The 20,788-nt window shown below is 52.4% G+C and overlaps 3 protein-coding genes across 3 annotated transcripts; 1 reads left to right on the top strand and 2 right to left on the bottom strand.

Moving 5' to 3' along the window:
- Positions 1 to 157: 157 nt before the first annotated feature.
- SPBR_01844 (peroxisomal membrane protein 4) lies at positions 158 to 1,267 on the top strand (the record flags this gene model as incomplete). The annotated part of the gene is made up of 5 exons (XM_040760154.1): positions 158 to 202; positions 322 to 437; positions 582 to 608; positions 687 to 811; positions 891 to 1,267. The coding sequence occupies 5 exons, from the start codon at positions 158 to 160 to the stop codon at positions 1,265 to 1,267; spliced, it is 690 nt and encodes a 229-aa protein (XP_040619268.1).
- Positions 1,268 to 1,783: 516 nt separating this feature from the next.
- Positions 1,784 to 3,256, bottom strand: SPBR_01667 (polysaccharide export protein; the record flags this gene model as incomplete). The annotated part of the gene is made up of 1 exon (XM_040759977.1): positions 1,784 to 3,256. One exon carries the CDS (start codon positions 3,254 to 3,256, stop codon positions 1,784 to 1,786), a length of 1,473 nt encoding a protein of 490 aa, XP_040619267.1.
- A 1,391-nt stretch (positions 3,257 to 4,647) lies between these two features.
- Positions 4,648 to 6,339, bottom strand: SPBR_01576 (hlh transcription factor; the record flags this gene model as incomplete). The annotated part of the gene is made up of 2 exons (XM_040759886.1): positions 4,648 to 6,047; positions 6,222 to 6,339. The coding sequence occupies 2 exons, from the start codon at positions 6,337 to 6,339 to the stop codon at positions 4,648 to 4,650; spliced, it is 1,518 nt and encodes a 505-aa protein (XP_040619266.1).
- Positions 6,340 to 20,788: the final 14,449 nt, after the last annotated feature.

Raw genomic sequence — 20,788 nt, 5'->3', positions numbered from 1 at the left:
ACCATCACGACATTTTGACTGCCTCGTCCTTCTCGTCGCATTTCACTTTTGCCGAGCTTTTTGGTTGCGCATCAATCGCCGCGCAACTGCAGCCGGCGGTTCCATCTACACCTTCGTCTCTTCGTCATCCCTCGTCACCTCTCCTACACCTCTCGTCATGTCTGTCCCATCGCAGCTTGCCAGCACACTCGACGGCCTCAAGGTAGGAAGACAACCGTCCATTTTGTGGCGTACGCAGCCAGAGCGGCTTTGAATGGCCGAGACTGTGACCTGCGACCCGCTCATGCACATTGCTAACGGTGTGGCTTCGTTGTCGTCCAGGCCGTCGCCGAGCAGATCGTGCTCGACCCCAAGTACCACGACCTCCTCGCCATCGTCAAGGGCGCGCGCAATGGCGCAGTCTACGGCGCCAAAGTGCGCTTCCCGCATGCGCTTGTGTACGAGCTCCCTCCGTTTTGTCCCCTTGATGCTCGGCGGACCACGTCTGCATTGTCGCCGTTCGCCCGGAACGATGACCGTATGCCCACATGGTTGCCGGAAAACAAAAACGCCTCTGCTAACAGTTATGCTTCTTTCTTTAGGATGGTCTTCCTCTTCCGGTCCGGAACGTACGTCCACATTTTGGTCTCGTCGTCCCGCTGTGTCTATCCCTCGGCGTCCCCAACTAACAGCCTTGTCCTCTCTAGTGTGCGCGAAAAGGTCTCCCTCGTCCTCCGTGCGACAAAACACCATGCCAGCAACCTGGCCCGCTTTGCTATTATATACAAGACGACGCGCATGGTATTAAAGTACCTCGCCGACGGCAAGGAGGGTGCGTTTCTCTGTTGCGGCGGTTGGGCCGTGGACTAGACCAGAACGACAAAACGATCGTAGGACTAACATTCTCCCAGGCACATACGACAGCTTCATCGGCGGTCTGCTCGGCGGCTACATTGTCTTCGGCGGCCGGTCCAAGCGGTCTGGTAAGATCAGCTCCATCAACATGCAGATTGTCATCTACGTGTTTGCGCGCGTGGTCCTGGCCTTGGCTAAGCTCGCGGTCAAGCCGGGTGTCGGCCTGCCGCTGGTGTCGCAGCCGCCGCTGTCGCAAACCATCAGCTACTATGCATGGCCCGCCTTTGCTGCCGGCAGCTGGGCCATGGTGATGCACCTCTTCCGCTACCACGACGCCGAGATCCAGTCCAGCCTGCGCAACAGCATGAGTTACATTTACGTGCAGAGCGACCACTGGGACAGCCTACGGACATTGCTCTGGCACAACAAGTAAACTGCGGCGTCGGCGGTACGATAGGTACGGTACCATCCAGGGTGCCGACTTTGTTGACCCGGCTTGGTCTTGGGCTCAGCTTGCACACGAGGGTCTCGCCGGTCGCGGTATATCCTGCTCTTCCTTCTGTCAGCTGTATATTACGTTGCATACGCACTGTATCTGCGCGTCCCCTTTTTTCCCTTGCATCATCCTGTGCATATATCATTTTACACGGAGAGGGACACTGGCGTTTAGACGGGTTAATCCTTTTTTTCTTTTCATTTTGTTTGTCTGTATTTATCATCTTGTCATGCTCTAGATGGGATGGCGGCCGCGGCGGCTTTTCTTTTTTCATCATTTGCTTTGCAACCTTAATCCTCGCGCGACAGGATACTCGCGTCACGTTTTTGGATAGTATACATATGCGAATAAAAAAACAGGAAGTTCATGTAATGCATATACGCAGTACGATGCAAACAAACAGAAAATAGCAAACAAACGCCCATTCCCTTAAAACTCCTTTTGTCTTCTACCTCACAAGTGCTTCCACCCGTTTTGCCACATGATCTGCATTTCGTTAATCAGGCAGACCGCACCAGGCTCGTTGCGCGGCGGCGCGCCTGCAGGGGTCTCTGCCCGCCACCGCCGCAGCCGGTTCAGCACCGTCTGGCCCTCGAGGGCAAACTGCACGTGGCTCCGCGCGCGCTCCAGCCGGTTCGCCCACGCCCCATGGACGGCCGCGAACCGGCCCGGGAATACGGCGGTCCGCACCTGCTTGTAGACCGATAGGCTGTACGCCACGCGGACGTTGGGATTGAGCCAGACGCCGATGTTTTTGCCGGCGTCTGCGTCTGCGTCCGCGTCGGCCCCCTTGTGGCGGTGGCGGGCGTTCGACGAGGGAACGTCGGCAAAGCGCGACTGCGGGTTGTCGGCGTGGATCAGGCAGCACTCGCTGCCCTCAAGATGGAACTCGGCGAGGCTGTCGTCAACGCCGCGGAAGCGGAGCGGCACGGGCGTGTGGGTGGTATCGCCGCCGCCCGCAGTGGCGTGTGTGTGGCCGCGAGCATGGGCGTTCGTGTTGGCGGTCGTGTCGTAAAACGGCTGCGCGTCAAAGGCGACCATGCCGTTCCAGCACGACTGCACGCGCACGGGGCGGCCGGCGCGCACGTCGGCACGTGCCTCGCTGGACCGGAACCACGGCCAGCGCGGCGACACGGCCTTGTCGCCGTCGGCGTCCCGCAGCGCAAAGGTGTCGTAGTACAAGGGGTACTCTTTGAAATCCATGGCACAAGCTGCCGCGTAGTGGCCGCCCCGGGTGTTGAGGAGCGTCATGACGTCCTGTGTATCAAACGCCACGTCGTTGATCCAGAGCACGCGGTCGAACCGCCGACCTTGCCCATGTCCTCCGCCGCCGCCGCTGCCTTTGGCCGCCTCGGCCAGCAGCGGCGCCATTGCCTGGTTGCGCACGTTCGCTAGGTAGGGGATCCGCCGGAGCGCAAAGTGCTTCTCCTCGCTGTCCCAGATCCAACCCGGCCGCTCGGCGGCGGGCGTGTCTGGGTCGGGCCATGCATACAGCTCGTCGAGCTGCTCCCAGACGGTGGTACCGAGCTCAATGGTGTGGGCGACGCCGCGGGCGACCAGCTGGGCCTTGAGTTCCATCAGCGCGTCCTTGGTGTCGTCTTGGGACCCGGATTCGACGGCCGACACGTAGACATTGTCGCGGCCGAGGTGGTCGACCAGCCGGACAAGGTTCTCGATCCACGCCGATCGCAAGATGGGCTCCGTGTTGCGGTGAACGGACACTATAAACACGGACGGCTTTTTGGTGGTTTCCGTTCCGGATGCGATGCTTTGTGAGGTGTCTGCGGTCAAGGACGACCGTATTGTCGGTGCCCGGCTCCGCAGAATGCGCCAGGCATCTAGAGCGAAGAGTGTCAGCAGCGTCCAGAGGACAGGCCGCTGGTATTTGCGCGACCGATGGCGCAGCAGCCGCGGGCGGAAGAGCATATGGAGGAAATGGGAGGCGAGTCGAGGGGGGGACAGGCCCCGGGGAACGCAGGAAAAGGTGTTTCGGAGTATCAATTCTAGATCACCAGCGCAAAAGAGATACGCAAATCTTTCCGGGGCAGGACAAGCGGCCGCATTCTCGGGGGCAGTGGTTCGTCAATATCTTGTGTCAGTCGTCAAGACGTGGTCCATGCGGAAAAGGTGGGCAGCGGTTGCGATCGAGGAAATCGAAACGATAAGAGTTGATGAGAAAACGAGTGACGGTTTCCGAATACAGTAGCAATGCTCCCGAGCCGAGGGGGCTGGGTAGAACGCGGACGTGGGTGGTAATAGAAGAAGTCGCGTCGAAAGTCGATTAAGTATGAAGCTGATCTGTGATGTGTGGTGGAATAGGACCTCTGGAGCTACGTAGCCTAGAACGTAGCGGCGTAAAAATAGCCGTAATGGCCTGGGGCAGCTAACTGACCTCTCCCTGGCAACGCTAAGGCCGCCCGCGTCCTCAGTCTCCTTTTTCAGCGCCGAAGGCACGTCGTCCATCTTTTACTGACGTTGAGAATAGCATTTCCAAGACGCTTTGATTCGACATTGACTGATTGGCAGCAGTCACAAGTATGTCTGTCTTGTCGATTTCACAGCTTGCCAAACTATGGCTTCATCACAAACTTGAAATCAAATGTTAACACAGCAAAATGAGTAAGACCTTTACGATAATGTTTTAAGATAGGCTTCATTTGCATAAATCGCGTGGTATCTTTTTTGTTTTCTTCTTCCCAAGGGAAGAGTCCAGCCCGAAACCGGGAAATCCGTTCCCTTTCCGTCCCTCAGATATACAGCAATACAACATGCGCGCCGGTCGGCCGTCGCAAGGTACATAATGAAATAAATGCGTTGTTCCGTAGAAAACGAAATAAAAGACAAGAAGGAACTCGGCAAGAATTTGAGAGAATAAGAACAGAAAGAGGTGACACATACAATGGAAAGGTCGACATGAAAATCGGTAATGGAGTGCTAGTCAAGAGACACGAGACACGCCAGAAGGGGTACTTATGAATAAACAGGAACAAAACCAGATCCAGGCGGTCATCCTGACCGACATAGGAACAAACAGGAATGTAGATGAATCGAAGAATGGGCAACGCCATGTTGAGCAAACGGAAAGAAATGGAGATAACCACACCGGTCAGAAGAAGACAATGAAGAAGATGAAGTGCAACGGGTGTCGGACAGAAACGATAAACGTTGTATAGTCAAACCATCCGAAGAAGAGAGACTGATGTGAAAAAGCACTCGCAACGCCAATGGTGATACAAAAGCAAAGAACCGAAGGGGAATCTGTCGTTCCCTTGGGGAAGAGAAGCCGGACGACGCAGAAAAGTCACGAGGTCCGATGCTCAGAACCGGTCAATCTGCGGGCGGAAACCGTTGACTCTGGATTGGTCATACTGGACGCCAGTCATGGACTCCGGTGGTGGCGCCTGAGTCGTCGGCGGCGGGAGGCCGCTGCTCAGGGACCGAAGAGGAGGCAGTTGCTGGTTGTTATCGCGGCCGGGGCCTCTGGCAAAGTGGTCCGACATGCCCGGCGGTGCCTGGCCGTTCGTGGCACCACCACCACCGTTGGCTTGCATGGCGGCCATATCGGCGCGGAGCTGCTGGTTCTCCATGCGCAGGGCGTGCATCTCGTTTTTCATGGCAGCGATGTCGTTGGCGACGGCCGACTGGTGCAGAGTGGCGGAGCGGACCGTCTCTTGCAGGCGCTGGTGCTCCGTGATGGCCTTGGTGAGGATTTCCCACTTGGACGCCTTGGATCCCCGTTCTTGGGGCATCAGGTCACGAAGCTGCTCGAAAAGCTCCTTCATCTCAGTACGACGCTTCCGTTCAGCGAGCTTGTGGCTGATGCGCAGCTCGGGCGTTCTGCTGTAGGGCTGCGAGCCTGCGTGCAAGCTTCCCGTCTCGGCCTGGAGGTCGTCAATCTGTTTGTGCTGCAGGGCGTGGTGGTGTGTGGTCGGGTACTCGCCGGAGGCGCCCGACAGGCGTTGGCTTTGGTGGTAGTCGATGTTATCGTTGGGACCATCGTGGGGACCAAGGCGGCTTGACACCGGGTCGTCAAAGCGCCGCTGGCCATTGGGCAGGCGCGATTCGGTGGTGAACTGGCTGCTCGCAAGGGAGTCCGCGACACTGCTGCGGCGCGAATCGACGAAGGACTGGCTGGCGGCCGACGGCAGGCGCTGGATCTCCTCTTCGGGGAACGCCCATGCCTGACCCTTGGTGGGCTCGGCGGCGCGCGCAATTTGGCTGATGGCCGGTCCTGTGATGGCGGGCGCCGTGCGCACAGTCTTGTTCTGGATGTCCGGGTTGCGCTCCGCGCTCGGCTGGTAGCCATTGGAGATGCGGTGCACAGAGAGGCTGTCGAGCCCGGTGCGCGGCTGGCGCTGCTGGGCCTGGAAGCTGTTGTGGTTGGTATGGACGGACGTGGTCGAGTGGTTATGGGTGGCATAGGGGGAGTTGCCGCCGAGGCGCAGGTCGCCGATGCCCTGGTTGATGCGGCTGTCGACGCTCTCGCGGCGGGACATGTGGTCATACTCGACGGCGGCGGTGAGCGAAGCGCTGTTAGGTGCCGATTCGAGGGACTGCGGGCGGTCAATGGTCAGGCGGCGCAGGTCGCCGCTGCTAGGTGTAGTAGGCGAGACGATAGATGCCACGCTCATGCTGCTTGTCGACGGCGAGAGCAGAGGCTGAGGCAGGAGGTGCGCTGCAGCTGTCGGAGACGGTGTCTTATCCATGCCGGCGGAGGCTGCACGGAGCGGGTGTGGTGAGGCAGATGAGGATGGACCAGCAGAGCTAATGCCAGCACAAGACGCTGCAGATGTGTCTAAGAAAACGTACAAATTAGCGATTGGAAGCCCCTCGAAACTAAAAGCGGCAGAAAATGGTATTGGTGGCTGCAAAAATAAAGGAAAAGACAAACGTTTGCTTGAAGCATCCGTGATGGAATAGTATGCCGAGTCCCGGTTCGCGTCGGGAGAGTTGAGAACGCCCGCAAGACCAGCAGGCGGCTTCTGAGTAGCAACTGCCGGCTGCTCCATGTCTTTCGGGAGGTCGAGATGATGTGGCGATCGTGGCAAGCAACGAGTCGCAGTTGGGGCGTTTCCTGAGTTTTCTTTCTTCTGCCGCTGTTTGAAGACGAGATTGGGAACTTGGCTGTCACTGGTGGTGAGCGCGAGGCCTCATAGATATATGGTTCCTGGACGATATAGACAGGATAGATTGATTGAAAATTGCAGGTGAGGCGAAAAGGCACTCTCAGGCACGGTGCAAGGTACCTCGATATGTCGGTTTTTTTTTTTTTGGGGCAGTCGAATTTTCGGTTGCCGAGTCCACTTTCTTCCCGTTGTCTCTGCTTCTCGGGAGTCTTCTTCACAAGTACACGCGGTGGTAGCGGTAGCACAAGGAATACGAAGCAAAAGTAAGGAAACTGGAAGAGAGATTCGCTTAGAACGCCTAGGTCTAGCGCAAATCGAATTGCCAGAAGAGGGGCGTGTGTGAGTGTGTAGATGTTGTGTGTCGAAAACACAGCGCACACAATGTCACAAGCAGGGGGCCGCGTCAAATGGGTCGAGTCTCGGGTGGGGAATCAAAGAGAAGCAGAATGTACAAGGAAATAGTGTGCCAAGTCGCGAGAGGTTGCAGATGTGTAAAACCACGAGGCGCAATGGGATCGCGAGGGGCGGTTTGCTGTCAGATAAGGCGAAGCGAAGTCGGGGTTCGATACGACAGAAAGACGACACCGGACCAAGACGGCGGCGTTGGACGTTGTGACGTTGTAGCACTCGACGAGATGTAAGGAGAGAGAGCCGAATGCAAAAGAAGAGAGTAGATGTTGGAAACAATGCCGAAGAAGAGGTCAAGGGATCCGACAAACAAAACGAGTGGGAAGAAAAGGAGGGAAGAAAAGAAGTAGGATGAGGTTGAGGTAGAGAGAAAGGAGGGGAGAGTGGGAGAGGAGAAGAAACCAGAGAGCTAATAAAGAATAAAACGGACCGGGGAAGGTCAGCTCCAGTCACAAGTCAGTGTTGAGAGAACTGAGTTGACAATGGCGAAGAGGGCTGAGATCGGCCAGAATGGAACTGGGTCTTGAAAAGAATGGAAGAATACAAAAAAGACGAGGACTGGGGAACGGTGCGAGTCCATGCGATGGAAAATAGCAAGCACGAAGGACAAAAGGCAGGTGCAATAGCACAATAACCCAACGAAAGAGCAAAAGGGAAGGAGGGAAGTTAATCTAGCGAACCATTCGGTCCCCGGACGCAGCGCATGGCAGACCAGGCAAGAAGCGTGAAGGGTGGGTTGGCGTGGGCGTGGGCGTGGGCGTGTTCTTTGACGGGGGGGGGGGGGTGGTGTGCGATGTCCATGGAGTGGAGATTTCCAGCATTGAGCGAGGAGGGGAAAGAGCGATGGACGAGGGCTTCGGGGACTGGTCTGGCCAGGGCCAATTTACTCAATAGGTGCAAAAACGATGCAATTGTAGAATTGCAGAACTGCTCACAGCCGGCCAGCAATGGAGATTTGCATGTTTGCTGTCGGGCCTGCCATTGTTGGTGGTTGGTTGTCTGCGTTCGAGATGGGGACGCACCATTTACAATGGTCAACGGAGAAGCGCATGGACAATAGATCGGGCACCATAGAAATGACGAGAAAAAGGCGATCCTCGACAGTGCGCCCTGCAATGCACCCCGACGCACATGTGGGAGAGGACATTTAGCAGTGCCATGGCAATATGCAGGAGTTGCATTGGGGCACGAGGTTCGGACGGTACCTGCGAGGACGGTAAGACTCCATTTACTCAATGGCTCTGGGCTCAATGGATCAATGGCTGCATGGGGATTTATACAGAGCACTGCAGGCGCAACGTGCAAAACGGAGCGGCCTAGCCCCGGACAAGCATGGCAAAACAACCAAAAACGCAAGAACCAGTGGTAAATGTGAACGGGAATGAGGAAAGAGGGGACCCGAAAGAGAAAAGTGGGACCATCCGGCCGCCGCTATTTCGTAGAGATGGAGGGCCAGCACGTTTTTTGCGCTCGCCTCTGCCTCCGACAGGGAACCAAGAAAAGGGGGGTGCAGCGCCGCCAAGGAGGGGAGAATGGGCCCGAATGGCCTGAAAGAATAGGAGGGTGGCAGGATGGCACTGCGAATAGCGAGCAAAACGACTCGGTAAAAAGAGGGTCCAATGCCGCGGCGCATGGGATAAGATGGGAAAGACTGAAAAGGGAAGGGCCAAACAGGAAATACCCACAACGCTCCGGTATTGTGTGCATTTATGACAAAACGAGCGACAACCACCAACCAGAATGTGCATAATGGTTTGCCACGTGATTGAACGGCATCGGTACTGTTAGCAGCGTCTTTCGGCCCCTTGTTAGGACGAGTCGCAGTTCACAATGCCAAAAAAGTACCGGTCAAGTACAACAATTAAAAGCATCGTGTCTTATGGAAAGACAATCGCAGCACCGCGCATCATAGCACAAAGGACTATGGCTGTCAAGCTCGTGCATGCAAATGAGCGGGTGTCGTGACCGTGGGGAGGGGGAAAGATGCTCCGTGGTCGATTTTTGTAAATGAACGATACGCTGGCAGTACTTGGCCGTGTTGGGCGCGAGTTAGAGGGCTGCTAAGAGCGGAAGTCCTTACTCACATTGATTGCCGCGTGGCAAAGCGGAAAATAAAACGAAAGGTGCAGTAAGTACATGTGCGCACGTTGTTTCCACTGCAGGCAGCGTTTTAGCGGCTTTATTTTGCAGTTAATTAAATTGACGTTGCAGTGAAGGTGACCACTGAAAGATCCGTCTGACTTTGACAACCATCTACTACCACGACGGACCCTCTCTGGTTTGCTGGACTCGTATTTCGACCACCGACACGACGTGGTGGGAGCATTTTTGTAGTGCTCCGAACAGCCGGTCAGGGCAATGTCTCTTGTCTTGTCAATGTCTTGTTGCAGGTATGTTATGGTCATCAAGTCGCACCGCCACGCGGGTTCGATCTAGACTATGTCTTCAAGCAGGTTGAACGAACCTGTCTCGTGTGCCTGCCTTCCTCGTTTCGTCTTTCCTTTGTTATCATATACCTTGGGAGGATGATACTGCTGAGTGCTGTGAAGCCTTCCGTCAATTAACCCCCGCTCCCCCTGTAACGGTTGATGGTAATGCGTTGCGCGGAAGGGCCGTCCGCGCCTGGGAGACCGAAGAACTATGCCTCAATTCGGCACCGTCTCACCTCTAACATCTCTCTAACACCACCCTAAGAGTGCGCTTAAGGCCCTAAACTGCCCTAAACGGACGGACAAGGCAAACGGAAAAATGGCGCTATGGCAGTCACACGCATGCTTGACACGTTCACACGTTACTTTTAAAGACCCTGCTGCCGTTGCGTTCGTAGTGGAGGGGTTCCTAGCTCCAGGCCGGGACATGTATTTCAACTATGACAAATTTTGTGCATACTTTGCCTGCCTTTGTTCTTCTTGTCGTATTTTTTTTTTTTTTTTTTTTTTTTTAAAAAAAGTACCACAATCAAGCCCAGGTATTACAGGCATCCCAACGCTCTAAATGCGCTAAAGATATAATTTTTACAGTGGACATCCCCAGGTAAGAAATGCCAAAATTAAAGGCACCAATACCTACTCCAAAGAGCTCCAGCAGACACAGTGGAAAAGCCAAGTCCTCCCATTATTACCATGAGCGGAAGCGGCTTTGGACCACGCTCGTAGAGCCAGGGCAGCAAGGGGTGTGGTTTTTCCTGCAGATACGCGGGTGGCAGAGTGGACACGATAAGATCAGATGAAGGGAGGGAAGTCAGGCACAAGAATTGTCGAGGGAGAACACGTAGAATGATGCGAACACGAAATCCGTACAATGCGTACGAAAGCACGCCTTCTACACTTGTGTCGACAAATGGAACCAATGGCAGCAGAGGGGGTAGCAGACTGCTCACCGAAAGACGGAGACACCAAGCCGGCCAAAAAATGGCAGTGGTGCGTCGATCGACAGTATACCGCTGCAAGTGCAAGGTTCTCAGTTCGCTATGTGTGCGAAGCTGAGCTGATCTGAGAGATTGGGGGTACAACAAGGTCGGCATCATTAGGACGCGAAAATGCGACCGTTTTTGCACTTCCAGAGAACTTGGTACGACATTCATGCATTGGAGACATATTCTACTTTAGACCAGGTCGATCGAAATGGCATCCAGTGACGAAAAGCAAAAGACGTAAGAACAAACCGGGCCGAAATTGTAACAAACCACCGTCCAGTCACATAACTAAAGTATCGCGCTCAAGAGCTCGACATTCTGAGTGACAAGATGTCCTGGGTTAGCAGATGGCTCTTGGAAAGATACATACAGGCAGACTCGGTTCTCAACTTGGTATTACGACGTTAAAGACTCGGTACGTCTGTTAGGAACTTGGGTAACGACTGTCTAATAATTTTCTGAAAAGATGGAAGCAACACTCGCTGCCTTGTAAATGGGTGTGTAGTTGTGCATGTCAAAAGGTTGGACAGGACCACGGTACTGGGATAGGTCGCCGATGTAAAATGTCTTGCCAGTGAGCAAGCACCCACCAATACGCCATGATACATTCTGTATTGGATGTCCGTTTGTGCCCGCATGGAATAACTAGCAATCGTAAGCTGCGCGATATGAACATTTAACACGGGGCGTCCAGTGCTCGTACATCGTAGTACGTACCAGTATCATGTATGTTTCTCTCTTCCCTCGCCTTTCTTCTTTTTGGTCACAATCGACAACGCGACAATAAAACCAGCATGAACTGCACGTTCTGTGGCCCACAACTCAAAACAGTCACCCAGGTTCTCTTTTGTTGACTTCTTACTCCGTACCGACATACGGTATATCTCGTAACGTCATTGAGGAGTAATAAAAAGCTAAAAAGCTTGTGGGGTTGCAATTCCGATGGTTGCAGACGACAGAGACAGACTACTGCAGCTAGATGCCTCCTCGCGTCCTCGCTCAGGACAAGGGTGCCGTCGATATCTCCCTCTTCTTATTTTGTGCACTTTTGTGCTTTTGTTGTCTCACGTCTTGCAGTGTGTGACGACCGGCCCTGCAATAGGCCATGTGCTAGAATTGGGCGTTCCTGATTTTGCTGTGTGCTAGTCGGGCCTATGCAGCTGAAATGCAGCTGAAAACCGCCACATATACATGGCCGACACCCAGGATGCAGGGAGGCATGCCCAGACATCGCTCGTGGTCTCTGGATGACAGGTCCAGATGGCATACTTTCAGATGTCTTTCCTTCGGACTTTGCATTTTTGGTGTCAATTGCCTCATTGGTCGTATGCATATTTCGTCTTGTGGTCTCTCAGCGCCTACTAAAACAAGAGGCATCAAGTTGTAATCCGCCCAAAACAACACAGGCAGATATAAAATTGATTGGCAGCAACCAACTCGCCTTGTTCAGTCCACTCTGTCGTGAATCATCCCTTTCCGATCTGGCATCTGCCATTTCGTATTTAAAATCTACCTCAAGTCCCCCTCGCTCCTTTTGTCCCTTGCGTGACCGGACGAACCATTGATTTCAGTGATTTTACGTCGCATCTGCGTCACAGCCATCTGTCCCTTCCTTAAACCCCGATCAACACCAAGCCACAACATGCCCACGGCGTACCCGTACGATTCAAAGGAAGAAGGGGAGAGAAATAAAAGGCTTTCCGCCTGTCCTTTCATCGAACGGACCCGCGCCGACCAAAATAGTGAGACCTTTCATTTTCCACGACCCAGTCTGGCGTCCATCCTACGGCGAATGGCAGTTTCGGTTTCTAATATTTGCTTTCTTTTTTTTCTTTCTTTTTTTTCTTTCTTTTTTTTTCTTTTTTTCTTTTTTTCTTCTTTTTTTTTTTTTTTTTTTACTTGCGAGCATGTTCTCTTGAAAGTCCACGTTTGTTGTTTCGGCGTTCTGTTCTCCACGTGTAAAATGTAGCTTTATTACTGTCGTCACGATTATGTAGTGAGAGGCTCAATTATAGCCCTTTGCACTGTTTTCACTCTGCAGATGTAATTTTATGCCATACTACTATATTGCGTCACAGAGCAAGAATTTCTTTGGTCGTACCTTCCCATATGACACGATAAATAATACCTTCTCGGCTTATTTCGTATTGCGGCGTCCATTTATGTGCGCACACCATTAATTGGTTGCAACCAATACCCCAATTGCCAACCAACCTGCCGGCAGCACGTGTTTTGGCCACCCCAGACATGTCAGCCCAGACCGAAAGGGCCAAAACGGCAACTGCCAGGGTACGATCCCACTCTCTGTCATGGTCCGGCTCCTGCTTTTCAGGTGACGCGGTGTGCCTCTTCGCCCGGGTCGCTCCTTCTCCCTTATATTGCTCTTCCTCCTGCCGTGTGCGTGATAAATTGCTCCTACATGCCCCTATATATTTGATGCTTTCTGTAAATAAGGAAGGAAGTAAAGGGGGAAAGAACCATGAAGACTGTGCACTTTTCGGCTTCACTCCTTCTTGTAGGTTTTCGTCTTTCCGCTATCTCCCCTAAATCTCCCTAAAGGACCAAATGGGCTCGTCCTTTTCTTTGCTCCTCGTGTCAGCCACGTCTCCACTCGCGCCTGCCACGCCGAAAACATGTGCGCCGACACCATCGCACCTACCAAAGATAGTACGACGTACAAAGCCGGCGCTGGACTCCATAACTTCGTGCCAAATCGTCGTAGCGCCAATACTACCCAGCGCCCTCCCGTCAATTTTTTGGCACTTTGCCCTTTTGCGAACCTGCATGTCATCGCTTTGCACAGGATACAGTATCATTTTGCGCCGGCAGAGTTCGCCTCCCTCTTCCTACCATAACACGAAGACACCAGCACGTAGTGAAGAGGGGTCCAGGGGCCTCATGTGCTTTTGTCCACTTTTCTTTTCTTTTCTCTAGGCAACACGTATAACTTTGCGCTATGCAGGACGCAGTTCAGATCACTTCTGGCGGTTTATGCACGCGAACTTATAACCGCCAAACGGACTAAAGAAGGGCAGCACGCTGCAGGGCGGATAGGGACGTCTCGGAGACTGTGCAGGTGCGGCCAGTCGACGCCATCTGCCCGCAAACGTGATATCACAAAGGACTCAAAATCGCAGACAGCTGGGCGCCCGCATCATCTTTAAAGCTGACAACTACGAACCAAGCACATCACGATCCTCGCTCAGGGTGTCATTCAATACCACATATATGTGAGGTGTACGGGGTATATTGGACACACGGAGCAGTTCACATTCCCCGTTCAAAGCTTTCTGGTGCAACGGGTCGTTGGTCGTGGTACGACACCGTACAGGAAGAGGACCGTCGAAAAGACCGGTATCTGCATTCCGAATCACCACTCAGTATGCAGTATGTGAAAGGTTCAGGCAAGGTGACGAGCAGAATGAAGCTCCACCTGCAATGTCCCATTGCATCTGACGCATCATCTCCCGTGCCTCGAGTCCTTTTTTTTTGTTTCTACATCGTACATCTCTTCACGGTATATCCCAGTCTGTTCCAAATTCTAATTCAGAGCGAAGCCCTGTCACCGAAACACCCCTGCTCCTCTCGGTTCATGCCACGGAAGATGTCGCATGGGACAGGGCACAAGCAAGATCCAAAAACGAGAACAAAACGAGTGCGCAGGGATTCAACGAGTCAAGGATTCGGCGACGCGTTTCTGGTCCGGACCGAAAGGTGAACCGTTCAAACTGTGCCTCGTTATTTCTTTGCACGCACATCGTACAAACTCGAGTTCTTCACACAAAAACACTCTCTCGCTCATCAAATGTGCATCTTCTTTCCCAGAAAGAGAAAGGAAAGACGTAGCAAACCCTCTTGAACCGTGCTTCCCGAAAAGCTCCATTCTATACGAAGATCCCCCGCCCCGTTTCGTTCTCTTGTTTATTTTGCAAAGTGGCTCGCAAAGGCGACACTTGCAAAGTTCTCTTCAAAAACAGAAATGCCCTGTGCATTCAGGATTAGCTTATCCTCGCAGTCGGCGTCCCTTGTGGGCCACTTGCCCGGTGTGTGCCATCTGCCCCTGGCCCCCAATATTACCAGCCCCCTGGCACCGCTTGCCGTCTCCAGCTCTGCCCCAGTGTTTTTACGCATTTGTGTGGGAAAAGACGCACCGGAATTCGACCAGGCCAGGCCCCCGAAGAGGCAACACGGCAAAACGTCGTGGAGAGTTACAAAAGAGGCTCAGGGCAATACAGTGGCCCGCCGGGGAGGGCCTCTATTTGTCACTCCTAGCGCAGGACCCTTGCTGCCATGTAAGGTACATGTACTCGTCGGTAATTCGTACAGGCTTTTTGTTTAATAACATCCAAGAAGCTTGTGTGAATGCGTTTCGGCTGGAGCCCGTTATAAAATTCGTTTCTGCCTTTGGTTGTGCTTTGCCATAGAGCGTTGTTCGCTCGGCTCCCTTGGTCGGATATGCAAATTATACTCGCTTTTGTTGATATATTACCGCACCATCGGTCATATTGATCCTTTGCGTCATTCGTTTCCGTTTTTGCATCGTCTCTATCACCGTCTTGCAACGAGGCACTGAACGTCGCCAACACGCCACTATCACCATGAATTAGAGCACCCAGTACAACATAAAACTTATGTTCGTTTTTATAGTTTGTGTTTCGTTTTCTGCTACTTTCCCTCTCTGCAACTCGCCCACTGACTTTATTTGCTTGTGGCTGGACCACATCGTCCGGGTCGCCTCATGAACCGTTCCTAAATGTCTTTGCTTTCTCTTCTTATTCTTGATTTTTCTTGTTCTTTCTTGATTCTTGTATTCTCCTTGTTGATGTGGTCTCTCAGCACCTTTCCGCGTGTCTATCAAAGTAAGACATTTGTGTTTTACGTTGCGTCCACTATTACTTTCCACTACACTGACCTCTCGTTCAACATGCCCCTCAAGTATAACTGGCGAACCAGACAACAAGGAGAGACGACCATCCAGCTCCTTTTGTTACTCCGTTTATTCTTTTCTCGGCTTTATTACATGTCTTTCTTGTCCAATACCATCGCCGCAGCGTATTCTCGTGCCAGTGGCTGTTCTTTATATGGAGTCAGATGGCCCCAAAGATGCGGCCGAGATTGGATGGTCTCCCTGTCCATTTTGGATACATCCACGTCACGGTCTAACTTGACAGGGCTGCAATAAAAACATCACACGAGTGTGCGCGGTATGTTCAGATGCGATGACTCCATGCATTCACTGGTGACTCTGTCCATCCACACCCGTCTCCTCAGACGACGAATTCTCCGAACGCCCACAAGATACACATTGTCTTCCCATTGCCTCGGACTCCTGAGGAACGAAATATACCTCCTGGCTATGCCTTGTTGACTTTGGGACCTTGTGGTCTCAGGAAACCCGGATTCTAGTCCAACATCGACTTTCTGGTTTGGGTGTGGTTCTTCTGCCCAGTTGTGACACAAATATGTCTCTTCCAAGACAGGTACAACTATACACAGCAGAGTTGCTCGGCGAAAACACATTTGTGCCTGTGCACACGTCCCTCAGACTACTACTTCTCATGTACCACGGGTCCTGCTTTGAAGGGCGTGTCTCTGGCGAATCAAGGAAACCACCGGCCCTATTTTAGGAAAAGAAGGTTGGACAAGGTCTCGTGTGCGTTCTGTGCCATTCGTCGTCCTGGCGAAGCTGCTTGAACAGCGCCCAGAGGCGTATTGCAAAGCACAGCGTGCATGAAAAGTGATTTTGTGCGCCCACATTCTGTTGACCGTCATCCGTATTCAATATCCCATGTTCATTAACGAGCTCAAAATTCCTTTCGTGTCGCTGTCCTTTTTCCCAGCCGTGGCGGCAAAAGAGTGCCTGTTCCATCCCAAGCCAGTTTGTCGTATAATATACGATACACACCCCACGCAGAAAGCAAAGACCAAACGAACGACCGTGGTCCTGCAAGGGGTAGAGGATCGGAAAACAGCTGTGCGGCGTCTTCTGCTGATATCGTTGTAGGACGTGGATGATCCTCGGCATTTACCACTCCCCTTATGCAAGGGGGTTTGACTGTTTGATTTTGAGTGGTGACTGGCAGCTGCAGCGTAGGGATTTGATAGAGAGCTTCAACGCTACAGGATTTTTGCTTTGCCAACCAAATCAAAAATCCCTGTCCAAGGACCAAGGGACGTACATCGGGGCGCACATCAGGGTCGTGCAGGCGGCAGGGTTGGAGGTTGCAGGTACGCAGGTACCATCCATCGCATGACCATTGCGAGCGTCACCAACTTCGCCGGTTTTCCTCTGGGTATGGGCTGTTGTCGACATCTCTTTGCAACGGTTACAAATCAGCAGCCCATCTATCCGGAAGAACGGAGCCAGGGCAAGGCAGGTAAGACAAATTGGTGAAAACCCAGAAAATCATAGAGGTCCGCGTGCCAGAAATCCAAAAAACCAGGAAATCAGTAAACCAGCAACCAGAAAATCCGCAAATCATCAACCACTCATCTGGGAGCCGTACGCCCTCGACATATCACCACCATCGCCTTGCCCATGCCACCCCAAATACCGTCTGTCCTGCGTCAAATGGGCAATGTAAGCTCGTTTGTGAACGCGCCAGAAAGTGAGCCCAGCGTGCATGCATATGCGTGTCCGTGGACATCGAACGACCGGCATCGTGCGTGGATCCTTTTGTCCTTTGTGCTAATCTCTTCGCACCTCAGCTAATCCATACTCTCATGCGATCTGAAAGGCGCACAAGGTGCAACGTGGTCGTAAAGCAACGTGGTGGAGCTTTGTCTACTCTCTGAATGCCAGTCGATGTTTTTTTTATTTGTTTTTGGCCTTCCTGCTTGGCCGATTCTCTGCTGGCTCTCGCTTGCTAATCCTTTTGCATCTCTCTCTCACGTGTGGCTATGACAACATACAGTTTGTTTGCCGATATCACCCTCATGACAGCATCCCTTTCAGATCATCTCAAGGCGCCCTTTTGTCATTTGGTTTTTTGTCTGTGCTTCCTTCGTGCCTCGTTCTCATCACCTGTCACAATGGCCAAGACTCGGACCCGTCACCGTGCCACAGACGTGCCATTTTTTTTCTGGCAATTTACAACAAATGCCCGAGAATCTGGCCGGCTCGCGGCAGCGACGGGTCCAAGTGCCTGGCACGCCCGACTGCAACGAGGCACAGAAGCCATTGCAAATGGTTGCGTTGTGAGCGGCAGAATCACTACCTAGCCGGGTGATGGGCTATCGTGGATAGACATGCGGTAAAAGCATGCTGGCCCGTTCATGTGTCTCTTTTCTCTTTTCTTTTTCTTTGTCGTTTTTTTTTTTACTGCTCCTCTCATGCCTCGACAAATGGCACATCCCTTGTCTGTTCGCGTACTCGTGTCCGTCGTGAACCGTTTTTTTTACGTCCATCGTTTATCGACCATCATCACTTCTCCACGCGGCGCATTTTGACCCCAAGACCAGCAAAGCCAACGACGATCACAAAGCACAACGAGACTGAATGACGGTTGTTGCGGGAAATGGCGTCCGCTCTCAGCTTACCTCGACCGTTGACCGTCATCACAGACGACATTTGTTGACAAAAGTGGTGATGATCATCTTCAGTTCGTCTCGTGTCTACTTTATTTATGGCTAGTCTTGTTGTCGCGTCCGGCATGATGTTTCTTTCTTTTTTGCTAACGTCCAGCCGTTTACCTCGTCGACGTCTTCTCGTCTCCTCTCATCTCACCCCCAGGATTCGACGCTGCCGTTGGAATATGAGGCGTGTGAGACAATTTCAAGGCTTCCTGTAAATGACATACGTCGTGATCCTCTCGTACTCGTACGATGTTGTTCTCCAGAACAATGCGGGGAGTCTCCGTGGCGTAGACGGGGACGACACGAAACGCGGAATACAGGGTCAAATCGCGGAAAAAGCCAGCATTGCGTCGCCATCGAGGGAACATTGTGACAGTAAAATTATGTGCTCCATCGTAGGATGGATATCATGAGTGATTGGGCAAGATGCAGTCTATCGCGCCTTAATGCACAAATGGCCAGGCGAGCATATTGTTTGTCGTCCTGCAAATCCCTACGACATATGTCGAACGTCTGCGATTCCTGTTCCTTCTATCCAGCTCATCAGCACGTCCTTGCTTACTTATGCTTATTCGTCTTTTATTCACCTAATCTCCAGACTTGTGCAGCCCATCATCTTGGTTCCCCCACCACCACCCATGCATCGACTCAGCACAAAAAGCCAGGGCCCTCTGGCACTCTCCCGCATTCCCTACCGGCATCGTCTGGAGCACCCTTCTCTTTTTCTGCCCTTTGGCCCTGGTGATCGACGTGATCCTGGTTCGCACATGCTCCTTTGTGCCTTACCAAGTGTGGCCATTTTCAATGTCCATCATCTCGAGTCAGCTTGAAACGGCACGGCTGTCCATTGCGAGAGGGTTAGTGAACGGCCACAAAAGGAAATAAACAGAGTAAAATAAAAGAATAGTAGAGTGGGAAAATTGACGCGTCGAAAAACGGGCGCGCAATGTATCCTAAAGCGCAATGATGGTCTTGGGCGTCTACCTCGAACTAGAGGATGCAGAATACGAACGTGGCTAGAGAGCCGTGAGGACCCGTCAATCCCAAGAAAAAGGGGAAAAAGAAACGTCTGCACGCGAGGCTTTTGGGCATCGCTTGGTCGTCGATCACGCCCCAAGAGATTCCCAGGATTTGCAAGAAGCATCCACCTTCCAGACCGTTGGCCTACCAATTCCCTTTTTGGTAGTCGACTTTTAATCGACAGACGACCATGATCGACGCCTGGGTATTTCGTGAAGAGGTTGGGCGGCCGTGACCCGAGCAGCCTGTCGACTTGCTTGTCAATTGGTGAACCCTGTCCAGCGCCTGTCACGGCCTCACCCCACCCAATATGCTCGCCTGTGGGCCGTTTAGATGTCCCTGTGTGTGCCTGTCAGACGCCACATCGTCAAAGCGTCCAATAGCTTTCCCTCCCGGGCCGACAATTGCTGGCTAGCCTTGTAGATCTGTTTTTCCTTTTTGCTTACCTTATTTTCTTTTTCCTGGCTCTGGGATGCTTGTAGGTTGGTTGGCATTCGCCTCGATGTGCATCTGCGTTCTCTCCTGTCCAGTTTCCTGTCTCCCTGTATATTTTATTTTAGTTATCGCCCTTGGTATGAAGGTGATTTTTTTTTTTTTTGGGTGCAGAAGCTAATATTAAACCCCATGTCAACACGCTGTCACGTCTCAATCTCTCCTAGCCCGATCCCAAAACTCGCAATTGACCATCACCAGTAGCCCTTTGACCAGACTGGAACTTCCATAATTCCAAATTCATCGACGATCACACCTCTAAAGGGTAAGAACTGATTCAAAAACTTCAAAAAGGCGAACAAGTCGGGGGTGGGGGGAAGGGGGTACGATAAAGGGCGTATAATGTACACGGCCATCACCAACTTGACCCTCTCCACCCCGGCCGTTCTTCCCAATGTCTCGGGACTTCTCTGGAAAGCGAACCCTCTCATTTTTCTTTCTTTTTGTTTTCTGTTTTGGTTAGCTCTTTGCATTTTGGCCTCTCAGACCTGTCAAACACTCGCCAACATCCACCACTCCAAGGCAGAGACGCCGATCACAACCAGAGAGGAAATGTGCCGTCCCTGTCGACAAAAAAAAAAGTGACACGTCCTGTCGTCACCGTCCCCGCGACGATCTTTTCTTCACGGTAAGAGGGGTTCACTGCTATGCAAAGGGAGGTCGCGCCCTACAGCTTGGCAGGCCCTGCTTTCGTAGTCTTCTTTTGCGAGTCGCTGTTTATACTCCATACGTACTTTCTCTTTCCACTCCCACCCTCGTTGACGCCCTTTCCACTTCTGCTCCGTATTGTTTCTCCGTTGGCATCTCCGTTTCTTTCTTCCTTCCCAACCCCGTTTTCTTCACGCCCTGTGCCGCTCCGCTTCTGGCTGTCGCACACGCCATAAATCCCCCGAGACACAACCGATGCCCCTTTCTCACGTTCCCAGCCATCGCGGAAACTTTCCTCTCCTGCAAGTACTCTTGTCTTGTTGTATGGCCACGCTCCAAGCTGACACGCCGACACGCTGTGTCATCCTCGTGTCGATAGGCGTCGACAGGCATCGATTTGGGCAGTGGGAGCGTGGAAAGAGCGTTTTCCGTGGTGAGCGTCCACGCCACAGACCGCAGCTCATCTCCGCAGTAAGAGCGTGTCTTGGGAACCGCTTCAGATGAGTAGCACAGCATACATCAGGGACGCTGTTTGTGTAAAGTAACCCGTTGCGTTTGTGTCGGGCTGCATGAATTATGCATCCCCTGTGTTGTCGAAGTGAATGTAAACAGAAAGATTGGAGGGTAAGATACTGGTATGGCAGCGTTTAATACTCGGTTCTTGTACGTGCTTATTTTACAGTCGTTTTTACTTTTGCTTTTATTTATTTATTACTTTTTTTTTTTAAAAAAAAGTACATATGCTATGAACAAAATAACCACGCGTTGAAATGG

The sequence above is a fragment of the Sporothrix brasiliensis genome (genome assembly GCF_000820605.1).
Source record: "Sporothrix brasiliensis 5110 chromosome Unknown Cont18, whole genome shotgun sequence".
NCBI lineage: Eukaryota > Fungi > Ascomycota > Sordariomycetes > Ophiostomatales > Ophiostomataceae > Sporothrix > Sporothrix brasiliensis.
The sequence above is the reverse complement of the archived record's forward strand: the minus strand, read 5'-3'. Positions and strand labels throughout refer to the sequence as shown.